Genomic DNA, 27,838 nt, shown 5'->3' with positions numbered 1-27,838 from the left:
TTCAAATCTAGCCGTTATATTCGTTATTGTTATTGTTTATTTGTCATTCGCTTCTGCCTTTGATTGAAAGACAGGCACAGTTATCAATAATTATTTTGTTAATTTGCTTTGTTTGTGCGATCTTTCGCGTAAACACATTCTCTTGTACTGTGTCTAACTTTATGTACTTTAGCATGAGTCAGTCGACGTGTATCAAATGTAAACGTTTTATTTTGCGTAAGCACCCTTGCGCTTTCTGTGGCGCTAACAATGGTTTGCGCCCCTCCAATGATTGCGATTCTGTTCTTGCGGCTGGTAGTGAGTCGTTGCTTCTGCTTGGAGCTGGTGCCTGCTTGGCTGGTTGCGTCTCGCCGCCTTTTTTCTCACCTCTACCTGATGAAAGTGACGGAGTGCAGCGTCTTTCTTCCCAGATATCTCATCTGTTCTGTCTGCAGTTAAGTCCTCCTTGTCTACTTTAACTAAATTTATCTCTTGTTTAGAACACAGAATTGTTCATATTGAGGACTTAGTCTTCTAGATCGTCTCGAGTCCATTCTGGAGACATAACGCTAGGATGATGGAGCTTGATGGGGTGTTACGGTGTCTTGGGGATGTTGATGAGGGTGTGACGAATCGACTGGCGGCGGCGACAGATGGATTATTCGCCGATTTGGTTGCTGTAAGTGCAAGGCAGGAGCTCATCCTTGAGGAGCGCCTCACTAGGCTGGAGGGTGAGGTGCGTACTGACCCTGCGACTCCTATCGATGATTCTCATGCCTTGTCGAATAGACTGTCTGCTAGTTTTAAGCGCGTAATCAATGAGCAGAGGAATTATGAGCTCATAGTATTCGGTCTATCAAAGGTCCCTTCAGAAAACTGCACTGAGATTATAACAAAAGTTTCATTCTCTCTTACCGTCTTGGTGTCTTCATCGGAGATTGCGCAGGCCTTGATGATTTCTGGCGGGAATTCATTCTCGTCTCCATTAGTTGTTAAATTTACGACAATAGCGAGGCTCAACGAATTGATTGCCAGGACTCGTCGGAGGGGTAGACTGAATGCATTTGATGTTTGCGGCTCCTGGCTTGTCGGGAGAATCTCTATTTACGAACGGGCTACAGCATCTGAGCACTTTTGTTGAGGCTTGTCGACTGACGGCGGCGCATGGTGTGAGGAGTGATACGTAGAGGGATCACTTATTTTCGCGTCAGGGATAATACGCTCTCGTACCGTTACACCTCCCCGGATTCACTTCTCTCCGTCCTCAGGTCCATTTCAATCCCGTCCGCTCCCTCTCATCTTGCTCCCCTGTCCCCGCCGCTTGCGTCCGATAGAGATGGCCCTGCGTGACTTTCTGCAGATCCATCTCAATTTTCGGTTTCGGATTCGGCTGTCTCTCGCAATGGCGGACTGCGTGTTGCGCACATTAACGTTAGGTCCGCATGTTGCGTTGATCAGAGACGTTATCGTCTTCCACTGTTTGGATATTCTGGCCGTCAAGGAGACTTGGTTGTGGAATTCGACCGACTTTGGATCCATTGACGTAGATAACTACGTGCTCGTTCACTTGGACAGATCCACGGGCCGCGAGGACGGTATCGTGCTTTATATCAATGAGTCTCTCCGATTCTCCTTGATCAGTTTGGGCGTCCTGCCGGTACGTACTGTCGCTAACACTGTTGTTGTGTCTCTCCATCTCGCTCGCGATCTGTATATATCACCCTCCAGGTGCACCACTTTCCGACTTGCATTTTATAAAGTCATGCCTGCTTGTATATAACAGATGCGATCGTGTGCCTAGGTAATTTCAATGTCAACATACTTGATCAAATTGAGAGTGGGTGAGTGGATGGGTGCGTGCGTGCGTGCATGCGTATGTGTGTGGGTGTGTGTGTGTGTGTGTGTGTGTGTGTGTGTGGGTGTAAGTTTTCAACTAGTTTGTTGTAACTCTAATTGTTGTAATGTCTTATTTTGGTTTTGTTACTGATAGACTTTGTAATAGCAATTTTGCTAACGCCTAACCATTTGCTAGCTACTATTGTCTATTGTATTTATGTTTACGCTAACTGTAGTCTTCTGTATCATACTTTATGTCTATTACTTTGTTAACATGTAGTCTTTTTCTTATAGCTTTCCAATAAACTAAATTAAATTAAATTAAATTAAATTTAAGCGGATTATTTTGGATTACATATTTATCCGATTATTCGGATCTGTTTGAACTGATAACAATACATGGATTAGAACGTAATGAATTTGGATCAAAAATTATCCGCGAAAATGACATTAAAACCGATTACGATTCTTTCGGAATTGAAGCCAATTATTTATTGAATATTTGCAAATAGACACAGATTCATTTAATGAATTACTAAAATTAATCGAATCATATATTATAAATGTTGTTAGAACTCCATTATTTTAGTTCATTAAACGAATCTGTGTTCATTTATTCAATAAATTTCTCAGAATCTCTATTTATCGTTTCTTTAATTAGATAGTTGCTCGCTTCTTGTTCACGTTTTCTTTCTTTGATACATATTGATCATACCCATACTTTTCGTGAACTTGCTCCTATTTTTTTTTCTTTTTTAAAACTTTATATAGGAAATAAGCTTTGATTACTTTTTCTTTTCTCATTTTTTTTAGCCATCCTAATTTTGCAATTCTTTTTCATGTACATATTTGTGCAACAACAATTTCCTTGTTTGTCTTTGTAATGTTAATTATGCTTAATAAAAAATATATTAATTGTTAAAGCACTCTTTCAAACAGTAATCACAATAAGTACATTTTAATTATTTCTAATAACAATATGTGTATTAATTGTTAAAATATTTTGTCCAATATTTTGCGTATATACTATAATAAATTTTTTACCATGCTATCGCCGTATTGAGGTTATTCCGTTCCGTTTCCGTCAAAATTTTTCTCATTATGTGAAATCTAGCTACGAAAAAACGTAACGGAATTGTTCTGATTGGTTAATTCCCATCATTTGTCTTTTCCGTTCCACTGTTTTTCATTCCATGTGACTGCACAAAGAGAGTAAGTAGGCATCAAATTCGTGTACGCACGCAGCAATTTTTACTTTGTATTTTGCTAATTAAATGGTTTATGTTTGGAACGAGTGCTAATTTTTTTTCTATCCCAAACATTAATCCGATACGAGCCGGATCGCAAGGTTGGCGAGTACAACATTGATGATGTAGTCCATAAAAGAGTTTACAATGAAGCCAAGCACAGAAATGAAGTTATTGTTCGAGAAAAACATGGGCGACATAGTAAAGCTACGCAAGCAACGAGGGTTAGTCAAAGCAAAGATGATAAGACAAAGATTGACTAAGCCGGAGAATAAGTGCTAGGTTGAGAAGAAGCCGAAGTGTACATTGCAAAGCTCGAGGAATTTTAAAGAGAATTCGCGAGTATACAACGCGAAATAAGCAGCGCCAACGAAGGCGAGTCGACGTTCGCAGAAGTTACGGAGGACGTAGAATTCGAGGAGCTATATCTCGAAATGAAAATTAACCCGAAAATGGTGAGTGAGTGCGTCAACAATCCGAATCGCGCTCGTTTGGCAAGCGACGAAGCAAGTGAGTTAGTATGCGTATGAGTGCTACAACAACAAGGCGAGTTCATACAATAATTGAGCCTACAATAAAACGGATCGCAAATGTCAAATAGCAATAACGCGTTTACAAGATTATTCGAGCAGCAAGCATAACTGATGTGTAGTATCGCAGACGCGAATGGTATTAATTATCGAGAGTCAAATTACCAGTCGTGAAATTTCCGACGTTTAACGGACAAAGGAATGGAAGGCGTTTTTCAGAAACGTTTCAGTCAATTCATTCTAACGAGAGCATTCCAAACATACAAAAGTTCCAATATTTGGTTACTTGACGGCAGCCAAGGTTGTTGAATCAATAGAACTAACCTCTGAGAATTACGAAGTAGCATGAGCATTATTGAAGAAGCGTTATGATGACCCTTATGAGAAGTCGAATAACAGTCGAATTTTGAATGTCTACACATGCGTGCGAATATAGGCGATATATTAGCTCAGGGTTAGCATATAAGATTACCATCCCAGAGGGTCCTAGGCTCTTAGGTTCGAATTCCACCGAAACCTCGTTTTTAGAAATATATATATATATATATATATATATATATATATATATATATATGCGTTTAAATGTTTGGCGTATCTCAAACATGATGAATATATGATGTTAATATGAGGAAAAAAGTATTCGATTTTTTATTTCTTATATTTACATTATATTTGCATTTTGGTATCTGTGGCGGCTATAAGCGTCAGCATTACAAGCAGCCTACTGAGCATCGTTAGTTCGCGTGCATACAATATCTATTTTTTTTTTATATTTGACGAATAAGAAAGATGAAATAACATCGCTGATTCCCGCATATTCTGGTAATTCTAAAAAATTAAGTCAATGTACATATTTAATAAGCCATTATTATACAATTGTTAATTGATAATTTTTACAATATATAAAGTTTGTTGTATACACAATTTTCAATTAGTATGATAATAAATATGTACTTTATATGTAATTTTTTTATTTTAGTATGCAGTATTAATTTTATGATTAAAATTTTTATAAGAGAAAATTTTTTAAAAATTATTCTTTATTAAAATAATTCAATTATAATAAAATGTAATTACTTAAAATAAAATAACGTATAGGAAAATAGGATATGGAAAAAATAAATTTGCTATATAATGTAAGTTATTTTTATTTAAATATAATATTAAATATTAAATAATTATTTATATACATCCTCTACATGCTTAAGTTTTGTAAAACTTTGAATTTTTTTAAATTTGTTGATTCATATATTTCTATTCTGTATTTAATTTATTAGTATATTGTCTCATATGTAAAAGAATGTAAACATGTTTAATTATAATACAATATTTGTGTCAATATTTTATCACCATGACTTTTACATGGAAATGATAAGTCAGGAGTCAGGAGTGTAAATACATATTCGCTGTAATCATTTCATACTTCTGAGCGATGACAATACTTTGAAAATAAGTTTTCTAAATGTCTGATTAAATAATACATTTTTATATTAGGGTGTATTATGAGTTTTTTCAACTGGGTTCTTCTGACTTTTTCAACTTTAAATTAGTCAATAAAACTGCTGGAAAGGGACTATATTCATTGTACTGTTTGTGAATGCTGTTCTACATATGTCACATTTTACAGATTTATATTGAGATCGTCCGCAGAGACGAGTAACGCGAGTGACACAGAGACAACAGCTCAGGAACCGGGCGCTTAGTCGCCTAATCCATCTAGCGGTTTGCGGACATTAAGTAGCCATGATATAATGAGATATATGAGAGAATGTCAAGGGGTTGACCACAGACAACTCAACATACAGACGCCTATAGAACTAAGCACAGCCCCTACCAACTTTCTCGCAAGCGCTCGCGCACCGCGAAACGTGAGTACCGCGACTCAACCCCCAGGGGACTGATGCAACGAACGCACCCGCGTTTAAGATTCGCCCAGCGGGAGATATAAGCCGCGGCGAAACCGAATTGCTCAAGGCAATTCCTGGAGACAAAAGTTGTATCCATATTTTTGCCAAGCTGACTCGGACTCGGACGACGAGACCGGCGAGAGTGCCGACCGACAGGCTCAACCTGGCTACTAACGCAGTATCGCAGAGAGACAGCAGAGGCGTAGCACCGCCGAGCGGCAACGGAGGTGCAGCATTGCAGAGCGACAATGGAGGCGCAACACGTAAAATGATAGCGGAGGCGTTTCAGTACCGGCCTAGCAGTCCAGTGGAAGCACGATACCACCGACCACCGAAGAAGCAACATCGACAGCCTTGCGGAGATACGTGCGCTTCGTCAAAGACTTCGCCGATCTGAATAACATCTGCTGGGGCCCCACGAAGTGGACGCATTGTACCGAATTTACTGCGAGCGGCTATCGCATTAGCCAACGTTATATCAAACCCTTTTTAGGACCAACACTGTAAATACTTGTAAATATTTGTAAATATACTTAAATTAATTGGATATATCAAGAGTCATAATTTCCTGGCAATATCTCACCTTCGGCGTGCGAACCGACTCCTAAGCGCTCTGTGGGCAGTTGAGATCGAAAACGACCAGCTGTGATCGCTACACCACGATGACTTTACACAATTACATCGTTTTAGTATCTAATAGGTGTTAATCGGAGTGGAATCTCTATAGAAATATATTCATATAGAAAACCATTAAGGCTGGGAATTTACTGATTCAAAACGCTCATTAAAAACTATAGAACTATTTTCTATAATTCTTCATAGTAAATTTTTTTTAAGCAGGATATTTTCGCCTTCCACTATTTGGATGTTTTGGCCATCAGACTTGGTTACGGAATTCAGTCGACTTTAGATCTATCTAATATTGATAAATATGCGCTCGTTCACGTAGACAGATTCACGGGCCGTCAGAGGCGCTGTCGCGTTATATGTTGAAGAGTCTCTCCAATTCTTCCTCAATTGACTTGGGCGTCTCGTCGGTGGGTACACTCGTTAACTGTTGTCGTATCCTTTTGTTTTGCCCGTAATTAGGTGACGGTTGTCTGCATCTGTCATTCCCCTTCTTCTTCGCCTTCTAACATGCATTACATTGAGTCATGCTTATTCTGTTCGGCGTGTTTAACCAACGCGATAGTGTGCTGGGTGATTTCAATGTTAAACGCACAAGAGTTTGGCATTATGATTCATTCAACATGTTCGCTTGAATTCATAACGCCAAACTCTTGTGCGACATCGCGTCGCTATTTTCTCTCAAACAGCTGATTGATACTCCAACCCGCTTGATATGTAATTCGGCAACCATCATTGTTTCGGAATCGTTAATTTAAATGTATTCTCGGGGATGGTAAGTAAACAGCTCATAGACACCGAACCGTCCCTATTCTAATAACCGTCGCTATCTATCTCAGATGGCACGATCCCTCTTGCGCGACACTCGGAAAGTTGACGATCGCGCACACATTCCGCGTGCGAAAGTTTACTCGCTTCCCGATCATCGCTATTTATTCTTAACGCTTCTTATCCCGAATATTAAGTGCGAATCACACCGAAGTTCCGTCGCGTATTAATGATGTATTTTTTCACGTAACGTTCTCGGTATACGCGTATCGCGAGGGCATTCAGTGCGCGAGAATTACTTGAATCTCTGGCGAGATTTGTCGGTCTCGTTACTGCTCGCAATACACTTTTTTTCGAACGACTGTGAGAAATTACTCGACGTCGTACCAAGTGTGAATTACCTGTGCACGCATCTAACCGAACGTATCAATTATCAGATTACGAGTATCGCTTACCGCCTGCTTCGAACAAATTTTAATTCGACTCAACAATAAATTTTGAATTATTACAACAAAGAGAGTCGTCGTTATTACACGTCGCCTTGGCGAGCGAGCCTTCTATACAAGGTGACACCAACGTTACAAACACAAAACAATCATAGATCTTATTTTTGTCTCGTCGAGTATAAATATGGTTGAGCGGGAGGTTGGTGCGGGATCAGTGATGTGATCGGCGTAAGTGACTATCTTACCACTCATGCAACGCTGGCTATTCCGCAATTCATTCTAGTCACGTATGTTTACCGCGTAACATCCACGCAATTAAACCTGAAGACATTGAGCATGAGCTGATAAATTGGTCCCGTTTATATGAAGCATTGTACGTTGATGAGATGGTCTCTCATTTTACGGCATCCCTCATTGATGTATTCGACCGACTCATTTCAATTACATGTAGCCGTGTTTCTCGTCCTCCTGCACTGTGGCTTAATAGTGTGGTCCGTAGGCTCATTGAGCTGAAACGACGTGCCCTTTACAGGCGAAAACAGTCTCCTGCTGACTGGCAGCGTTATAGAGACTTGCAGAATGATGTGAGCAGTGCTTTATGTTTGTGAGAAAAAATCCTTTTTCTGTATTTCGCTCGTGTCTTTTCTGGAGGAATCTCCGTGCACTTCGTGGTGCACAGTCCTCCGCTACTATACCTCTGCACTTTAGAAATTCTTCTCTTTTAAATCATTTTATTATAGATGCTCTACCTTTTTCGTCTTATTCCTCTAATTCTTTTAGTTACCTTCTTTTTTCTTTTCCTCACGTCTTTGAAACCTTCAAATTTGCAATCACACCCGGTGATCTATATAACATTCTTAAACATATATGTCTAACTTCTTCTGGGCCTCTAGATCTTTCCGATTTATCCAGTATGCTTCTACAATGCCTATGCCTTCCGCAATGTCTTAATCCCTTTCTCTATATATTAAATTTCTTCCTTACTGACAGTATCTTTCCTTCCTCCTGGAAACACTCAATTGTTCTTCTCATTTCCAAAACTCATAATTCCTCCTCTCCTTTGTCTTTCCGTTCTATCTCGCTTCCCCCTTTCCTCTCAAAGTTTGCTTGAATGTATCTGCTTCTCACAATTGAATGCTTTTATTTCAAATCATAATATCATTCCCTCCTGTCAGTCAGGTTTTCATAAGTCAACAACGGAATTACTGCATATTTTTGACATTGTACTTCGTAATTTTGACGTCTTACTTCCATTGTTGCACTTGATTTCACAAAGGCTTTCGATATCGTCAACCATGACCTACTTTTAATCAAACTTAGGCTATGTGGTCTATCCCATCGGCCTTTTCGCTAATCTGCTTTTTCCTTATAAACCCATCGCAGTAAGTCCTCATATATAATCCTTTTTCGTCTTTTCTCCTTCCCTCGTACTGTTCATCTCAGGGTTCCATTTTTGATCCTTTACTTTTTAATATCTTTGCCTCTGACTTGTCTGTTATTCCTCCGTCCTCCAAGCTCTTCATGTATGCAAATGATGTATGCAGATGACGTAATTTTACTCAAATCCTTTCATCCATTAGATACTTTAGCAGCCTGTTCTGCTTCAAATAAAGATTTGAAATCGATTGCTGGATGTCCATTAATAATATGCTGCATCTGAATCTTTCTAAGTCCTTGCTATTGGGAGTACAAATTAGTTCGGTCCGTTTTCCAAAAGATGGCTCCGGCTGTTGTGAATGGTTCATAGTGACAGCTGATTTTGGCATTTTCAGAGAGGTTAGACATCTGCTAATAATATTCAGTTTATATCGCTTTAAGTTTCATACAAAAATCTTGATTTTTACTATGTTTGAAATGTCGAATTTTGTGTTAATCAAGCAGCATTTGCGGGAGGTTCTAATTTTCTGCTTTAATTGGAAGAAAAGTGCAGCTGAAGCCCATTGAATGCTTGTCGAAGTTTATGGTGACACTGCTCCAACTGGTAAATCATGCAGGGAATGGTTTCGACGTTTCAAGGATAGAGATTTCAGTATTGAAGACAAGCTTCGCTCTGGACAGCCAAAAAAATTCGAAGACAAAGAATTAGAGGCATTACTCGAAGAAAATCAGAGTCAAACGCAAGAGGAGCTTGCAGAATCATTGGGAGTAATTCAACAAGCCGTTTCTGCACGATTGAGAGCCGTGGGAATAATTCAAAAACAAGGAAATTGGGTGCCTTATGAATTGAAACCGAGAGACGTTGAAAGGCGATTTTTCACTTGCGAACAGCTGATTCAAAGACAATAAAGAAAAGGTTTTTTGCATCGGATTGTGACTGGAGATGAGAAGTGGATATTCTACGACAATCCCAAGAAGAAAAAAATACTACGCTAAGCCCAGTCAATCGTTGCCATCGACCTCAACATCAACACCAAAGCCGAACATTCATGATTCGAAGATCATGCTCTATATCTGGTGGGACCAAAAGGGTGTTGTTTACTATGAGCTGCTGAAACCTGATGATTCCATTATCGGGCGATCGGTATGCTACAATTGATTCGTTTGAGCCGTGCATTGCGAGAAAAACGGTCGGAATACGAGCAACGACATGATAAAGTTATTTTTCTTCATGACAACGGCCTCATGTCGCAAAAGTCGTAAAAAAATATTTGGAAACGCTCAAATGGGATGTTTTACCGCACCCGCCGTATTCTCCGGATATTGCTCCTTCTGATTACTGATTGTTCCGAAGAATGCAGCACGATTTGGCAAGTCACCGGTTCACTTCTTCAAAATTGGATCGCCTCCAAAGACGAGTCATTTTTTCGAGATGGAATTTGAAAATTGCCTGAGACATGGGAAAAAGTAGTAGCCAGCGATGGACAATACTTTAATTAATCTGTTCATTCATTTTGTTTTGAAATAAATGCATTTTTGAACACAAAAAACGGACCGAACTAATTTGTATTCTCAATAATTGTCGGTTCTACAGCATCATCCCGTATTCAATTCTTCGATATTGCTCTTAATTCCGTTTTAATTCCTCGCTTCTTCTCTATTAATTTATTAAGATTCTTGATGTTCATGTTTACTCTTCATGAATATTTGAATCATACGTGGCCGTCAAGTGTTGGGCTGCTTACGTCTACGTCTTCTTTATCCCCTACGCCATAACCTTCCCTGTTCTCAAAAACTCCTCACTTCTCAAATTCTTATTTCTCGATTACGCTGATGTTGTCTATGTTCTCTTAATCAACAACTTCTAGATCGTATACAGTGTATCCAAAATTCTTTCTCCAAAATTCCTCTCCTATTGTGTTCGTAAATTTAACCGTATAACTCCGTATTATTAGATATCTGGTTGGCTTAGGATATGGCAACGTTTTATACTCTGTGCTGTCTCGTATTTTCTCTTCCTTCGATCCAATACTCCTTTATATCTGCGACGTCTCCTTCAGTTTAATTCCGAGTTTCATTCTATTATTAACTCTCTTGCCATCAGATACCAAGATTATTTATCTTTCCCCAGACATCAGTCCACTAAGTTCCGTGCTGCTTTCTTCTATACCTCAGTTAAATATTTCAATTCTCTTCCTGTATCAATAAAAATCTATCTTTCTTTATCTTTTGTTCCGCTTCACGTTTCACCGCATCACTCACGGTTTTTAAGCGAGACTGATGGAACATTGAGCGCGCGCGCGTGTGTGTGTGTATGTGTGTGTGCGTGCGTATGAGCGTGTGAACATATCTCATGTATACGTTTTTTAAAGTATGAATGTACCTATATTGCTTTACCTTTTTTGCGTTTTTGTTTATATTCTAGTTTTTGTTACTGGTAGGCTTTGTAACAGCAGTTTTGTTCAAGCCTAATCATTTGCAAGATGTTATAGTCTATTGTATCATATTTTACTCTGTTAACATGTAATCTATTTATAGAGCCTTGCAATGAAGTAAATTAAATTAAATTAAATTAAATTATTTTGGTACACTCTGTATATGTAATCAGTTCTCAAAATTTCTAAACCAAACTAAAAGAAATGACAATGGAATCGATATCGAATCGACTTCAATTCGACGTTAATTTGATTTCAACGTCGGATCGACATCAATGCGATATTGATTCCATTGTCATTTCTCACTGGATAAGCAATAGTGGATTATACATTATGTTTATACATTATGTCGGCAACATGACAACAACGTGTTAGCAACGAATAATTAGTCGTTTCAGCTTGAGCGTATGAAAATGTGACAGCAACAGAATATATATAATGATTTCCTTTGTTGCAAACATGCTTTCAAGCTATGAAATGTTTTAATTGCAGGTCGTTGCTAACAAAATGCTGACAATATGATAACGCAAGTTATTGCCGACGATATTCATGCTGCCATTAGATATACATTGCCATTAATTTGCCATCGCAAGAATTCGAATTCCATTGAGTTCAACGCGACAGACATAATGCTGTTTCATTTTGTCCTGAGTTTATCGAAATTGGCTGCAACGTTTACGGTAACATATTAGCAAATACACTGCATTTGGTTGTCTGGGATTATTCATATGAGGGCAAATCAATAAGTACCTGTGTTAGTAATGAAGACGCAAACTTTTCAGCAAAATTTTTTTTTATTTTTCATAATCTCCTTTTAGGAGGACATTTTTTACAACGCCCTTGTCATTTTTTTTAACTATTTCGAAAAATACGATTTGTCGAACTCTGCAAAATAGATTTCTGTTTCGGCGATGACCTCTTCATTCGACGTAAATCTCTTTTCACTGAGTTTTATTTTTCTAAGTTTGGAAATATGAAGATGTCGTAGGGGGCCAAATCTGGAGATTATGGTGAATGCGGCAGCAATTCGTAGCGCAATTCGATTAATTTGGCTGTGGCGACTGCGGAGGAGTGAGCCGGTCTAATGGAACAATAACACTTTTTTTTCATCAAAAGGCGTTTTTTCTTTAATTCAACATTGAATCGGATCAATAAATCAGCATAGTACTATGATAGTTTTTCCCTTCTCCATGTAATCGATGAAGATCACCCCTTGCGGATTCCAAAAAAAACAGTGCCCATCACTTTTTCGACCGTTGGGACTGTCTTGGCCTTCTTCGAAGTACGTTCACCGCGTAAAGTTCACTCTTTCGACTGTTCCTTGGTCTTCGATGTGTGTAATAATGAATCTATGTTTCACCAATAGTTACGACTCGATGCAAAAACTTCTGCGGATTGCGCTTGAATCGCTTCAAATACTGCTTCGAAATTGATAGCCACATCCGCTTGTTATCCACCATAAACAATCGCGACTTCCATCGGGCCGACAGTTTTTTCATTCCCAAATTGTCATGCAAAAATATTGAATGTCGTTCCGTACGACATAGCCTATAGCTTCTGCTGCTTCATGCACTTTCGTTCGGCGATCAGCGAGAATCATGTCGTCGACTTTTTCAGTAACCACGTCTGCCTGGGCACTCCTCATCAAAAACAGACGAACGATCACATTTGAATTCGTTGAATCAATATCTGACGGTTGTTATAGATAGATGAAGGGTTCCTATAGGCATTCAACTTTGTTTTTATTTTTTTGTACTAAAAATTTTTCCATCTAAAAATAAAAAATGAATTATGGATCAATATTGCTCTTTTTTGTATCGGAAAACATCAAACATGCTGACTACGAATTGCTGTCAAATCAAGACTATTGCATGAATCACTCTGAAATTTTGTATGGTATCGTTTGAAAGATGGTAGTATACATACGATGCCAATTTACATCAGCAACGTCGCTTATCTTTAAACACGGGTATTTATTGATTTGCCCTCGTACAAAAGTTTTTCTCAATTAAAGTAGAACAAATCACAATAACATCAAAATGACATTGAACTGAATCGTGATTAAACAAAAAAAAATGACTTTTAGTAAACAGTTTTGGATCCATTTTAACATCATGATGATTTTTTGTTCTGTTCAAATGTTTTTTAATTTACTGTATATGATTGATTTTAGAAACATTTCTGCTAAAACATTTTATATGATATATTCCAGTTACATATGAGACGTGAAAGGTTGAAACATTTTTGAAAACAATCCGCAATAATTAGTCCTATATAAGAAGAGTATTTTTTGTCATACTAAGGAAAAGAAAATGTTTTTCTAATAAATTCTAAGGAAAAGAGAATGTAATAAATTTTAAAGGAAAAGTATGTTTCTTATAATACTTTTTAAAATAATGTGTTACTTATATTGATAAGACGTATTAATTTCTTACATTATTTCTTAGGACAAATTCATTTTTTCGACAAAAAAATATTTGTTTTTATCATGCGTTAATATATGTAACTAATAAAAATTTGTTTCATTGAAAAATCATCGTTGAAATTTTGATCCCGTTAATCTTTTTCAGAAAAGGAAGGAAGAACAATTTTTTCTTATTTATATATTTTCTTATTTACATATTTATTAAATAAAATTGATTAACAGATTTATTATTCACTTAATTTTCCTTCGGCCTCCTTAATTTAAAAAATGTATATATTGTATATATTAATAAAAATTCGTTTTATTGAATAATAATCATCATTAAAATTTTGAGTCCATTAATCTTTTTCAGGAAAGGACAATTTCTTTACGCATTAATCGAGTTAAATTGATTGATCGATTCATTATCCAATTAATTTCTTTATAGTTTCTATAATTTTAAAAATGTAGCAACTTCATAAAACTCAGCATATAGAATACTTATGTATTTATGAATATATTTAACATGTACATTTTATATTAGAAGATATTGAATATTTTTTATAACTTAGTGCAGTTTCTATCTGGTGATCTAAATTATTTTATGATCATCAATTTAGTCTATTTGTATACGTTTCATTAAGCCTAAATGATCTCAGCTAAGCTGTGATGATTTATATGACATTTCAAAATGGAAATTGGAATTTCTTGAAAGATAACAAATAACTATTATATAATAATCCAATTTGATAGGATGCATCTTATGCAACAAATAATAAAATGAATAAAGATTACATTAATACATATAACACAAAATCATTGATTTTAAATGATTAGTAATAATTTAGCAACAGATTATAATCATACCATTGTGAGTATATACCAAAAAGCAATAAAAAGATGCAATGAAGATTGATTTAACTGGTCAATGAAAATGTATTGATGAAAATGTATCAATGTATGTCACAAAGATTTGAGACGAACTATTCATTTAAGCTGTAAAAAATGAAATAACTAAGACTTCAATTAAAGGAATATGAGGAGAGAACATATAAAGTTTTAAGATCTAATTGACAAAATTTATTATATGATTTATGAAAATCTTAAATTGATAAATGAAAATCATGCACCTTCAGTTTCAAGAACGCTAAAATTGATAGAATTGATAGAACCATAGGGGGCTATTTTTAACTGTCAGAGGCTAATGTATAGAATGTTACACAGAAATTTATTTATAATCTAATTTTATAGTCTAATTGAATCAACTACTAACGGAATTGATTTTCATGTTTTTGGATACAGGGGAAATTATTCACACGAAAAAAACAACTTCGAGGGGATAAAAGAAAACAGGCAGAAGAGGAAGTTGAAAGGGAAGTCAGCCTACTTAAATGGCAACATGAAGCTGTGTATAAGCGTATAATTTTGGTAATAATAGATCTGCTGATTTATGTTCATCAGAAGTTCTGTGTAAGGTGATACAAGAAACAATTAAAAAAGAACTAGGCATAAAATCTGGAGAAAATCCAGTTTTTCCCTAAAATCCTTAAAATATAATAGTACATTCATATCATTCTGAATATGCAGGAAGTATTCGAAAAATATGTCTCTATAGAACATTCATTATGTATTGGTTACCGGAACAAATTATATTGTATAATTTATTCTTAAAAAATGACAGATAGATGGCATTAATATTGATATAATTGACAGTTTAACAAAATCGCTACCAACAGCCGATGGTTCAAAGAGCATTATCTTTTGTATCAATCTGTGATAGTTTATAATGGTAAAATACTTCCATTATTTTAAATAATATCTCAAATACATGATGGAAACACGATGTATTATTGGATACGATAGTAGTTATGTTCAGATGCTAAAATTTCAAAAGAAGTTATTATAGATTATTTTATGGTACTTTTAAATGCTTCTTCGTTAACATTTCATCAGCGTAGTCTACAAAAGTATTTGGATGAATGCTTCCATCAAATATTTACAGTTAAGTACCTATTTAAAAACAAGGACGACGCTAGAATATTTGGTGACCTCTTTCCTCGTAAATTTTAAATTAACGCCTTACACGTGGAATTTCTAATTAGTTATCTAATTTCAAACAACTTACAGCACAAAACTAGCGGACATTCTGAGAACCTTTTTTTTACACGACGGTATCGAGGAAGAAGAAAACAGATGTATCAGTATTCTAAACAAAAACATTTTATATGATGTACATATTTTTTTTCAAATTTATTGTTTCAATTGCGTATGTATATTTTTATGTGTTTCATATACATGCGTACATATCTACATATATGTGATTACTACATATACATACACGATAAAAGAAATATTCATTCAAACATATATGTATATGCATGGTCACACTCAAACTTCAAGCAGTATTAAATATTTTAAAGTAGAGAGATTCATAGGAAGACAGTGGCAAATTGCATCACGTGACCCGGTCTCCTCTGATTAGATCTGGATATCAAAACTCCATAGATCTATGGGAGATATGCACAGTACGTAGATTGGACAACTGCAAAAGTCGCAGTACGCTTATGCTGTAATTTCTTCCTTAATTTTACAATTGGTGAGGTCTTTATAAGTCGGGATGCGGGGAAAAAATCCATCGCGCGGGAAGTAGGACGTGCTCGCACAGCCGGAGCCGAGCCAGGATCAGTCTCCCATGCGGGCTGTCCTCCCAAGAGCGGGACCTCCTCCGCTGGTGGAGGGAGGAAATGCCCTCGCATCCCGGTTGGTCACTCTCGACGTGGTGGAGCTAGTTGAGGTCGCCTTGGAAGAGGCGGTACAGAGTGCTTAGGATGTCCTTTGGTATTCTTCAAACGAATCTGGATTGCGATCTTTTCTTGCATTCCCTCGCGGATCGCGGCTTAGAGTTTGGTAGTGCCGTATCGAATGCGAGACAGGTATTCTAATTGGGTGATCAATAAATACGGTTCCGTCGCAGTCGTCTGGGGAATGGAAAGCATCAACCCGCCCCCCTGCCGAAAACTGACTTTGTCACCGAGGGGACGTCCGGCGTCAACATTGATCGCAAGAGACTTCAACGCCTGGTCGCGACATTGGGGTTTCCACAGATTGAACATCAGAAAGAACGGAAGACTTATGGAGAGCTCGGGCTTTGCCTCGTAAATCGAGAAGCCACTTAACACTTTTCAAACGTACTGGGGGGAGGGAGGGGGGAGAACGTCAATCATAGATTTCATATGGGCCTCCCCGGCGATCGCGAAAGAAATCCGAGGCTGGGAGGTTGTACAGGGGGCTGAAATTCTATCGGATTATATCACTTTTCACTTCGGATACGATAGTGAGACAGGGCCTAATTCCCGCGTCAGGAAATCCGCAAGAAGATGAGTCCTCCGCAAGATCGACGCGGATATGTTTGCAGTTTATATCAAGACGAGCTCTCCTCGTGAGAGAATTCGGGAGCGAGAGCGAGGAAGTGGATGGCGGAAAGTTTGCGTGACACCATGTGGAGGGCGTACGACGCCTCGCCGTCGCTCCCCGTTTGCCCGCACAGAGGGAGCTGCGATGTTTGATCCGGGTGGTCAAAGCGGAGGCTAATTTTGTCCCTGAATAGAGATCCGTGAGGGAGGCCGTACAAAATAGTTTTGAAAATATTGGAAGTACAAATTAGTTCGGTCCGTTTTCCAAAAGATGGCTCCGGCTGTTGTGAATGGTTCATAGTGACAGCTGATTTTGGCGTTTTCAGAGAGGTTAGACATCTGCTAATAATATTCAGTTTATATCGCTTTGAATTTCATACAAAAACTTTGATTTTTATTGGAGATGAGAAGTGGATATTCTACGATAACTCCAAGAAGAAAAAATACTACGCTAAGCCCGGTCAATCGTTGCCATCGACCTCAACATCAACACCAAAGCCGAATATTCATGGTTCGAAGATCATGCTTTGTATCTGGTGGGAAAAAAGGGTGTTGTTTACTATGAGCTGCTGAAACCTAGTGATTCCATTACGGGCAATCGGTATCGGCTATAATTGATTCGTTTGAGCCGTGCATTGCGAGAAAAACGGTCGGAATACGAGCAAAGACATGATAAAGTTATTTTTCTTCATGACAACGCTCAACCTCATGTTGCAAAAGTCATAAAAAAATATTTGGAAACGCTCAAATGAGATGTTTTACCGCACCCGCCGTATTCTCCGGACATTGCTCCTTCTGATTACTGATTGTTCCGAAGGATGCAGCACGATTTGGCAAGTCACCGGTTCACTTCTTTCGCAGAAATCGAAATCGAAATTGGCTCCAAAATTGGATCGCCTCCAAAGACGAGTCATTTTTTCGAGATGGAATTCGAAAATTGCCTGAGAGATGGGAAAAAGTAATAGCCAGCGATGGACAATACTTTAATTATCTGTTCATTCATTTTGTTTTAAAATAAATGCATTTTTGAACACAAAAAAACGGACCGAACTAATTTATACTACTGTGGGCAAAAAGTATCGATAATTTGTTTGTTTTTCAAAAATTCTTTATTTATTCATCCACATTCGTATCATCCCCCTCAAAGTAGTCCCCCCCGGTTGCAATGCAACTGTGCCAACGCTTTTTCCAATTTTCGAAACATGCCGCATAGTCGTCTGTAGGTATGGCCCGCAGCTCACTCGTCGTTTTTTCTTTTATCTCTTCAATCGTCTCAAAACGGTGTCCACGGAGTGGCCTTTTAAGTTTTGAGAACAGCCAGAAGTCAGATGGTGCTAAGTCAGGCATACGGTGGTTGTGGAATGATATGAGTTGAGTTTTTGGCGAAATGGTCACGAACTACGAGTGATGTGTGCGACGGCGCATTATCGTGGTGAAGGAGCCAAGAGTTGTCGGCCCACAATTCTGGTCTTTTTCGGCGCACGGCATCACGCAAACGACGCATAACACCCAAATAGTATTGGCTGTTGACGATTTTCGAGCACCAAATCTCGGATTTTTTGGACGTGAATCACATCAGTTGATGTGGATGGCCGTCCGGCACGTGGCTCGTCTTGAATGCTCTCTCGGCCCTCTTTAAACATTCTGTGCCATGCAAAAACTCTTGCTTGTGACAAAGCGCCATCACCGTACGCCTTCTGACACATTCTCAACGTTTCGGCTGCAGACATTCCATTCCGGACACAAAATTTTATCGCACTTCGTTGTTCCATAATTTCAGACATTTCAAAAAACGACAAATCACTTTTTACGTGCTTACAAACAGACGCTTATCTCAAACACTAATGACTATTTTGACGTGTACCTTGGCGCAGCTGTCACTGATAGAATTGCCAACTTCAAAATAAATTCGGTTGTCCCTATCGGAAACCCCGGGAAATTTAAATTTGAAATTATCGATACTTTTTGCCCACAGTAGTACTCCCAATACTCCGGGCGGGTGATACCTTCACCACGGAGTCCCTGGACCCCCAGCTGCTCAACGGAATTGTGGCAGGTCTTTTTCTCACAGAAAGTGGGGAGGACATTTCTCCGTACGTTGCCCCCACATTCGAGTGGGGAGAGGAGTTGGAAGTCGAATTGGCCGCAGCCTTCCGTAGGGGTCCCGCGAGAGTACCGGGCCTGAATGGGATACCAGATAGAACCTGGGCCTTGGCTATTGACGCGATGTGAAAGCACTCAGGGCACTTTTTTAGTGAGTGCTTCAGGCGTGGATGGTTTTCTCGATCATGAAAGGGTGCCAGGCTTGTCCTCTTGAGGAAGGAAGGCAGGCCTGTGGATTCTCTGGCAGGCTATCGTTTCATTTGCTGGACGAGGCGAGAAAACTCTTTGAGATAGTAGTCGTGGTCCGAATCGTCTGGCACTTCTCCCGAGAGAGTTCAATTAACATTTCAGACAGTCAATATGGAGCGCGAGGGTCGCTCCATGGTAGATGCGATCCACCGGGCGCGAGCCTTTGCGGAGGCTAACACGAAGGAGGGGAGAGTGATGGTGGCGGTAACTCTAGACATTATCTTCAACATCCTCCCCTGATGTCGGGTGAGAGAGGTGATGAATCATTTTCCGATGCCCTCTTACTTAACCGTCATAGTAAAAACGACTACTTCCGGGAGAGGAAACTAATTTATATTAATAGAGACGATGGCGAGTGTATGGTCTTAGGTCCCTGCTCTGGAGTGTACGACTCGTGTACGACGAATGTACGGACTCGTTCTTTGCACTGCCCTCCCGCTGGGAGCCGAAATAGTGTGTTACGCAGATGACACTGGTGTTCGCGGCGGGGAATGACTGGGGAAGGGCGTGGCTAATGCGTGCCGCGCCATCGGTCGTGTCGTGAGCTTTATAACGGTTCTATGACTGGAGGTATCTCCCCGAACAACTGAGTGCATATTTTTTCATAACGGGAGGAGCAGGAGCACCTCTCTCCTGGGTTCTGGTTGGGACCGTCCGCGTCAGGATGACCCCCACGATCAGATATCTGGGGCTCATCCTCGATATGAGTTTGGCGAGCATTTTGCTGCGCTGGTCCCCAGGATGAACAGAATGTCGGATGCGTTCGCCCGCTTGATGTCCAACTTGAGTGATCCGAGTGCCTCCGTACGCAAAATGTATGATGTCCTGCATTCTATACGGCGCTCTAGTGTGAGCGAGCGATGCGGATGACAATGCGTGTATAAAATGCGTTCTTTATGTTCAGAGGAAACTTATCCTCCGCTTGGTTCGCGCGTACAGGACGGTTTTACGCGGCAGCCACGACCCTTGCGGGAGCAAGTGCTGCCCGCTGACTTGGCGGCCAGTGCGCAGGCGGGTGGTTACTTTCGCGTCCGGGCGATTAGGGAGCGAAAAGTCGTCCCGGCACCGGGACGCCATTAAACAACAGGAGAGGCACCATGCGTATGGCCGATGGGTGCTCCAATTAGCGAACTCCAGAGGATATGACACCAAGACTACAGAGATCCTCGCGCTCTGCCTACAAGAGTGGACCGACAAGGGGTGGGGCGGATTGTCCTATAGGATAACGCAGGTGTTTACCGTATGGATATTTCGATGAGTGTCTGTATCATATAGAGAAGAAGCCCACAGCACAGTGTCACCACTGTGCGGCCAACCGGGATTTGGCACAATACACCCTCTAGGTATCCCCGATGGAACAACGAGCGCCGAGAACTGGTCGCAGTAGTTGGCGAGGATCTCTCGCTCCCGGACGTAGTGCGGGCCATGTTGTGGGACGCGTGAGGTCAGTACCGAAGCATGCACATGAATGTTGTATATATAACTTCCGTAAACATTAACAAAAGTAACATCAATGTTATAATTTCCCACTCAATATCAATATATTATTAGGTGTACAAATAAGTTTCCGCCGTTTTTAATTAAAAATTAAGCATTTATTGTGAAAGAACGATACATAATGTTTTATTGAGAGTATTGTCCATCGCTAGTCACTACTTTTTCCCATCTTTCTGGTAGCATACGGCTACCGCGTTGGAAGAACGCTTCATCTTTTGAGGCTATCCAATTATCGATCCAATTTTTGATATCTTCATATGATGTGAAGTGCTGCTCAGACAGGTCATGCGCCAACGATCGAAATAGATGGTAATCGGCAATGTCTGGTGAATACGGCGAGTGGGGTAGAACTTCCCAATTGAATGTTTCTATGTAGGTTTTGACCGGCGCCGCAACATGTGGTCGAGCATTATCATGCAGGAGAATAATTTTGTCATGCCTGGAGTAGTAGTGGGCGCGTTTTTCCTTGAGTGCTCGGCTCAATCTCATCAATTGTGTTCGGTAGAGAACCCCAGTAACGGTTTCGTTCGGTTTGAGCAACTCATAATACACGATACCAAGCTGATCCCACCAAATACACAACATGAGTTTTTTTCCATGAATATTCAGCTTGCCTGTCGATGTTGAAGCATGGCCAGGTGATTCCCATGATTTCCTCTTCTTTGGGTTATCGTAGTGGATCCATTTTTCATCATCAGTGACTATACGATGTAAAAAACCCTTTCGTTTATGCCTGACAAGCAGCATTTCACATATGGAAAATCGGCGTTCAACGTTTCTCGGCTTCAGTTCATATGGAACCCAATTCCCTTGCTTTTGAATCATTCCCAATGATTTCAAACGATATGAAATTACTTGTTGAGTCCTAATGTCGCTCCTAATGTAAGTGCAAGTTCTTTTTTTGCGTTTGGCACGAATCTTCATTCAATAATTCTTTCAATTCCGCGTCTTCGTACACTTTCGGTCTTCCGCTACGTTCTTTGTCTTCGACGTCAAATTCATCGTTCTTAAATTTTTGAAACCATTTACGACAACTTCTCTCACTTAAGGCAGCCTCACCATATGCTTCTACAAGCAATTGATGAGCCTCAGCTGCAGATTTCTTCAAATTAAGGGGATGCTGGAGCGAAGGCCGAAGTTGATCAAGGTCGATATTACAGGTTTTCATTTCCAATGTATAAGCTGCTTACGCCCTCTGAAGTTAATATGATCATGCAGGAAAGTCGATCGATTAATTATCGATATTTTTATTCCGTTTCCTACATTACCATCTTAACAGGGACGTGTATTAGGGTTGGTTCCACAATGTAAGATTTATTTTGGAAAATTTTCCAATTTTAGAATCGAAAAAAAAATAAACATAATTGAAGTTAATCTTATATTTCTAGAATCGGACCTTAGAAATTTAGTTGCATTATATACATATTTAGTTGTATTATATAAACATGCAATGTAGGTCGTGTTCTAATATATATCACCAGTACTAAAAGTCTGTAATATACATAAAATACAGATTTTTAATTAATAGATATATCGATACGAAGCCGTAATAGCACTTTTCCTTACATCTAATGCCATTTTAGGTTACGATAATATATTATTATAAATGAATATCATAATATATATATATATATATATATATATATATATATATATATATATATATATATGGATATTCATGCAGATATTCTCTATGTCCATTTTTATGCAATATTAAAATTTTATATTATAATGTGTATAATGATATATAAAATGTAATTCTAACGTATATAAAAAGACATTGAATACGAATTACAATTACATTTTATGTGTATTATAATATATGTGTATATACACAATAATACAAAAAATATTATACTATTATTGACATATTAGTGAAGACATGTTAGTGAATTAATGATATATGCAATATTAAAATTATATTTTGAGTACATTATTGTGTATATGTACATTATAATACACATGAAATATAATTACAATTTATATTCACTAATAATGTTTTGCTATATGTTACAACAATGTTAGAATTATCATAATATAATGTACATACAATTTTCTATATTAGATATATAATCGACATATTAGTAACGTATAAGTACTATAAGTATCTATCTCTTTTTATTAGACAGAGTAAAAAGAGTTACATTATGTATGTGCAATGTCGTATTCATTTATATATATACTATATATATATATATATATATATATATATATATATATATATATATGAAACACGTTCCATATATTGACAATAATATATGTTACATCTTGAGTAAACCCTAAATGATATTGATTATAGGAAAAAGTGATACTACAACTGTATTTCGATATTCATTGCGAGTACTGAAAATACGTAACTATAGATTTTCAGTATTGACAGTTGGGCCTATATAATAGCATTTTTCCTGTCGTACAATGTCATTTTAGGTCAGGATGTGATATGTATTAGCTATATATAGATATATTACACATATAATATACATAGTTATACCATTTTTTGCGATGTTTAATAAAAATATGTAGAAGTTAATCATGTTAAAATTAGTGATGTTAACACATATAAAAAATAAGAGCATAAAAAATCACAGCACAAGTTATAGTTTGTGATATTTAATTATTATTACATTAATTAATGATATTTTAATTACTAGAGCGGATAAAGGGAATACCACCGTAATTATGAGTCGAGATAGCTATAAAGAAAAAATGTATGAGATTCTTAATGATCATACTACATATGATTCAATCAAAAAAGATCCCACTAAGAAAATAACTGTTGAAATTGGTAAATTATTAAAAAATTGGAAAAATAAGGGGTACATTGATTCTAATTTATATAAAAAATTGTACGTTTCGGACGGCGAACTTCCGAGATCTTACGGTTTGCCAAAAATTCACAAAGAAGGTCACTCTTTAAGATTGATTGTCAGTTGTATTAATAGTGCTTTTTATCCACTGGCGACTTTCTTAAAGGAAATCATTGACAATAATAATATAAAAAATTTCAGTTTCGTTAAAAACAGCTTTGATTTAGTAAATAAACTCAATGGTAAAGCAATTGATACAAATTTTAGTATTATATCATTTGACGTGGTCTCCATGTACACGAATATTCCGACCGAATTAGTATTAAAAAGCATTGAACGTAGGTGGAATTTTATGGAGAATAAGACTTCGATTCCTTTACATGAATTTATCAAAGCAATTATGATTATAATTAATTCTACATTTTTTAGTTTTGATAATAAAATATTTAAACAGATTTTTCGCATGCCAATGGGTTCTCCTTTGTCCCCCATACTGGCGAATATTGTTTTACAAGATTTTGAACAAGAAATCATTACCAAGAATAACATTAATTCATCTTTTTATTTTCGTTATGTGGACGATATTGTATTAGCTATACACAAAGAAAAAGTTGAAGGAGTTCTAGAATTGTTTAACTCATATCATGAAAGGCTTAAATTTACTGTGGACTTTGGCGATGATAACGGCATACATTTCCTAGATGTTAAATTAATGAGACAGGAAGAAAATATCATCTTCGATATTTATAAAAAACCTACCACTTTGGGGAAAAAAGTTTCAGACAAAAGTCTTAGGTTTTTTTGCTGGCTATTCAATCGTGATCTGAGATTTGACCTTGACCGTGACCTTGAATGTCATTTCAAAGTCAAATTTACTTTTTTAAATAGGAACACATATTTTTGACCACAGGAATGGAAACAGCGGAAAATTTTACGTCCGCCTGTGACTTTGATCATGACCTTGACCATGCCCTTGAAGGTCAGTTCAACGTCAAGTTGACATTGTCAATGGAAATTCCTGTAAATTGGTATCTAGGGGTTTTCGGGGTCGCTGATTACGATTTTGAAGTCGATTTTCAAAAATTCAAAATGGTGGATCCAATATGGCTGACGAAATTTGAAAAAACTATTGAATTTTTCTGCAAATTGGTATCTGGGGGTTTTCGTTGTCACTGATTACGAATCTGAAGTCCGTTTTCAAAAATTGAAGATGGCGGATCCAATATGGTGGACGAATTAAAAAAAAATTATCGAATTTTCCTTTAATTTGAATCTAGGAATGTTTTGTGTTGCTGATAACGTCTAGGATCTGCTATACCTGAAAAAGTAAGGTACACCCAGGATGTGCCACGGGGAGACTCCTAAGTACGATTTACATCCCATTTTTTTAACTTTTTTTATTTTATTGTTTTTTTTTGGTTTTTAAAATTTTTTTGTGTTTTTTTGTTTTCTTTTTATTTTTTTATGATGAAGTGAGTACCCAGCCAACTAAGACAAGATGAAGTGAGCACCCAGCCAACTAAGGTAAGTGTTAATGTAGCGGGTTAGAAATCATTAAGATGATTTTTGTACACAAGCTTTTAAGTGTGTCATCTTAAAATTACTCTCTTCAAAGGATCCACCATTGAATTTTTGAAAATCGACTTCAAAATCGTAATCAGCGACCCCGAAAACCCCTAGATACCAATTTACAGGAATTTCTATTGACAATGTCAACTTGACGTTGAACTGACCTTCAAGGGCATGGTCAAGGTCATGATCAAAGTCACAGGCGGACGTAAAATTTTCCGCTGTTTCCATTCCTGTGGTCAAAAATATGTATTCCTATTTAAAAAAGTAAATTTGACTTTGAAATGACATTCAAGGTCACGGTCAAGGTCAAATCTCAGATCACGATTGAATAGCCAGCAAGAAAACCTAAGACTTTTGTCTGAAACTTTTTTCCCCAAAGTGCATTCCTCCACAGTTATTTGGCCGTTTCCATACTTTTGGATCACCCTGTATGTACTATAATGTGTGAATATACATACGTTGCAGATAGAAGTTATCAATGCTAAGCTGTTTATGCATTCTCTGTGTTTAAATGTGCAATATTAAAATTGTATACATATATAAAATATATATATATATATGTATAATGCGTGTATACATGTATATATATATATATATATATATATATATATATATATATGTTCGAGATCGGTAATTCGAAAGAAAAGCAAGAATTCTTTCAGTCGATCGACATTAATTGTCATTGAACGCATGCACAAATTGAGCTCGTGATTTCATCTCAAACATGATTTTAATCCTCGTTGAAATCATCAAATTCGTCGTTCTTTGTTCTTTTTAAAAACAATTCGTTACACGCAAACAAGTTGTCGTTACCGGCAACGGACAATCGAAAGTTCTAGAACGATTCAATTCGCGCACGCGAGCGCCGCGCTCCGACGAATACGTCACGCGCTGTCACCAATCCCACGCACGGATTTTCTGTCGCGCATGACTGTTACGTTGAACGTCGCTAGAAAAGAATCCAAAGCGCCAATCAATTTTGTACACCTAATGCCACGTAATAATTACGATTGTGGCAAATTTTTATTGGATTTTTCCCAAAAGGGAAAGCTCAGATCGAAAGCAATAAATGCTTCGATCTCGCCGTCCTCCTACTTACTTCCAAAAAAGTTCTTAGAGTTCTTAGAGTCATAGTCGCGCTTCGTAAAATCGCCGTGCTAACCGTTTAGTGAAATCGCTATAACCGAATCTTTCGAGAAGCTTCGAGGAAAATCGCCGAGATTTTCCATCACCGCGATTCCAAGCTCAATTTGGAAAAGGTGACCGCATTTAATATTCTGTTAATCTGATCTTTAATTAATTATATCTTTTGACTTTGTAACTGAATATATTAAAGAAATTCTTTTGTTAAATTAAATGAAACGGAGTTCTCTTCACTGTCGTGCATCATATCAACCTTGTGCCGTTTTCTCACTCGAATCTGTTAGCGCGGTGCGCTCTCGCACATTTTTTGGTCCTTCGAGCCGGATTTAAACTAGCGAGAAAGACAGTAAGACAAACGCCGCATCACTTTAAAAATTTCACGATCAGCGCTCTCGCTCTGGTTCGCTCTCGCACAATATATATATATATATATATATATATACACACACACATAAAATAAGGATTTATCAGAGGATTCGTAATTTGATTATTTTTTTTAAGTTGTTACGTCTGATCATCTGCGTTTGACTATCGTTAGCTTTGATTTATATTCGTTGTATATTCTGATATTGAAAATATAAAAGTATATATCACTAATATTTGATCATAAAAAAACATATCTCTTTTTATTAAATGTAGAAAAAAGAGGACATCAGTACACCTTTTTGTTATACGTAACAAAAAGAGATGAAGTAGCTACACACGTATGTGAATATGAATTAGAAATATATTTTATAATGTACACATCATAATGCACATAAAATATAATTCTAATATTCACTAATAGACTGTGTCTATATTATATCTGCATGAAAAGCTAAGTATAACTTCTATCTCTTTTTATTATGGGCCTTCTACAATAACACATTAGTTACAAATCAGAAGTCAGAAGCTAAAAATTGATTAATCACAGTCAATTTTTAGCGTTTGAGTTCTTATTTATGGCTGATTTATGGCTTATAATTGTAAAAGGCCCATTAAACATAATAAAAAGAGATGGAATAGTTACATATGTATGTGCAATGTATTTATGTACTGACAATACATGTTACATCCTAAGTTAAAATGACATTGGGAATAAAGGAAAAAGTGCTATTACATTACACGTGTATACATGTATTTCAAATACATGGTTGCATCCGAAAATATATCTAAGTCACAGTCAGAGTGTTCATTTAGTAAAAATATACTTGCTGTTAGTCAACCGTGTTGCAGCCGTGGTTTCGGGATCGTAAGGTTCTCAATAATATTAGACACTTCTTCTTATTTTTACACGAACACGCTACTTTATTATAAAACAGTGAGAGCATATGACTCGGATTAAACGTAGTAACAATGGCAGTAAAAAGAGGCGAATGGCTATAATGGCGGGAAATATATAATGGCGGGCACTCTCTCTATTTGCGATCCGATCTCGTTCTTCCGTTCACACGCGGCTACTTTCGACATCTTCCTCAAAGTCACTCCTCGGCCGGTAACACGCGTCTCGCCCTCTATG

General features: G+C 37.6%; 1 protein-coding gene across 4 annotated transcripts in view; it reads left to right on the top strand.

Moving 5' to 3' along the window:
- Positions 1-22,182, top strand: part of BORCS6 (BLOC-1 related complex subunit 6) — a 142,217-nt gene extending 120,035 nt beyond the window's left edge. For 3 of the 4 annotated variants that reach the window (XM_087412105.1, XM_087412104.1, XM_087412101.1), the window contains one exon: positions 14,859-22,182. In XM_087412105.1, coding sequence (XP_087268231.1) covers positions 14,859-14,979 — 121 coding nt within the window. In that variant the 3' untranslated portion in view covers positions 14,980-22,182. Of the gene's footprint in view, positions 1-5,219; positions 8,381-14,858 lie in introns of those variants that run through there. The other variant, XM_087412102.1, reaches the window with a different exon arrangement.
- The last annotated feature ends 5,656 nt before the right edge of the window (positions 22,183-27,838 follow it).

Source organism: Acromyrmex echinatior, chromosome 12 (genome assembly GCF_024713525.1).
Source record: "Acromyrmex echinatior isolate Ae372 chromosome 12, ASM2471352v2, whole genome shotgun sequence".
Classification (NCBI taxonomy): domain Eukaryota; kingdom Metazoa; phylum Arthropoda; class Insecta; order Hymenoptera; family Formicidae; genus Acromyrmex; species Acromyrmex echinatior.
This window is presented reverse-complemented; position numbering and strand designations above follow the sequence as displayed.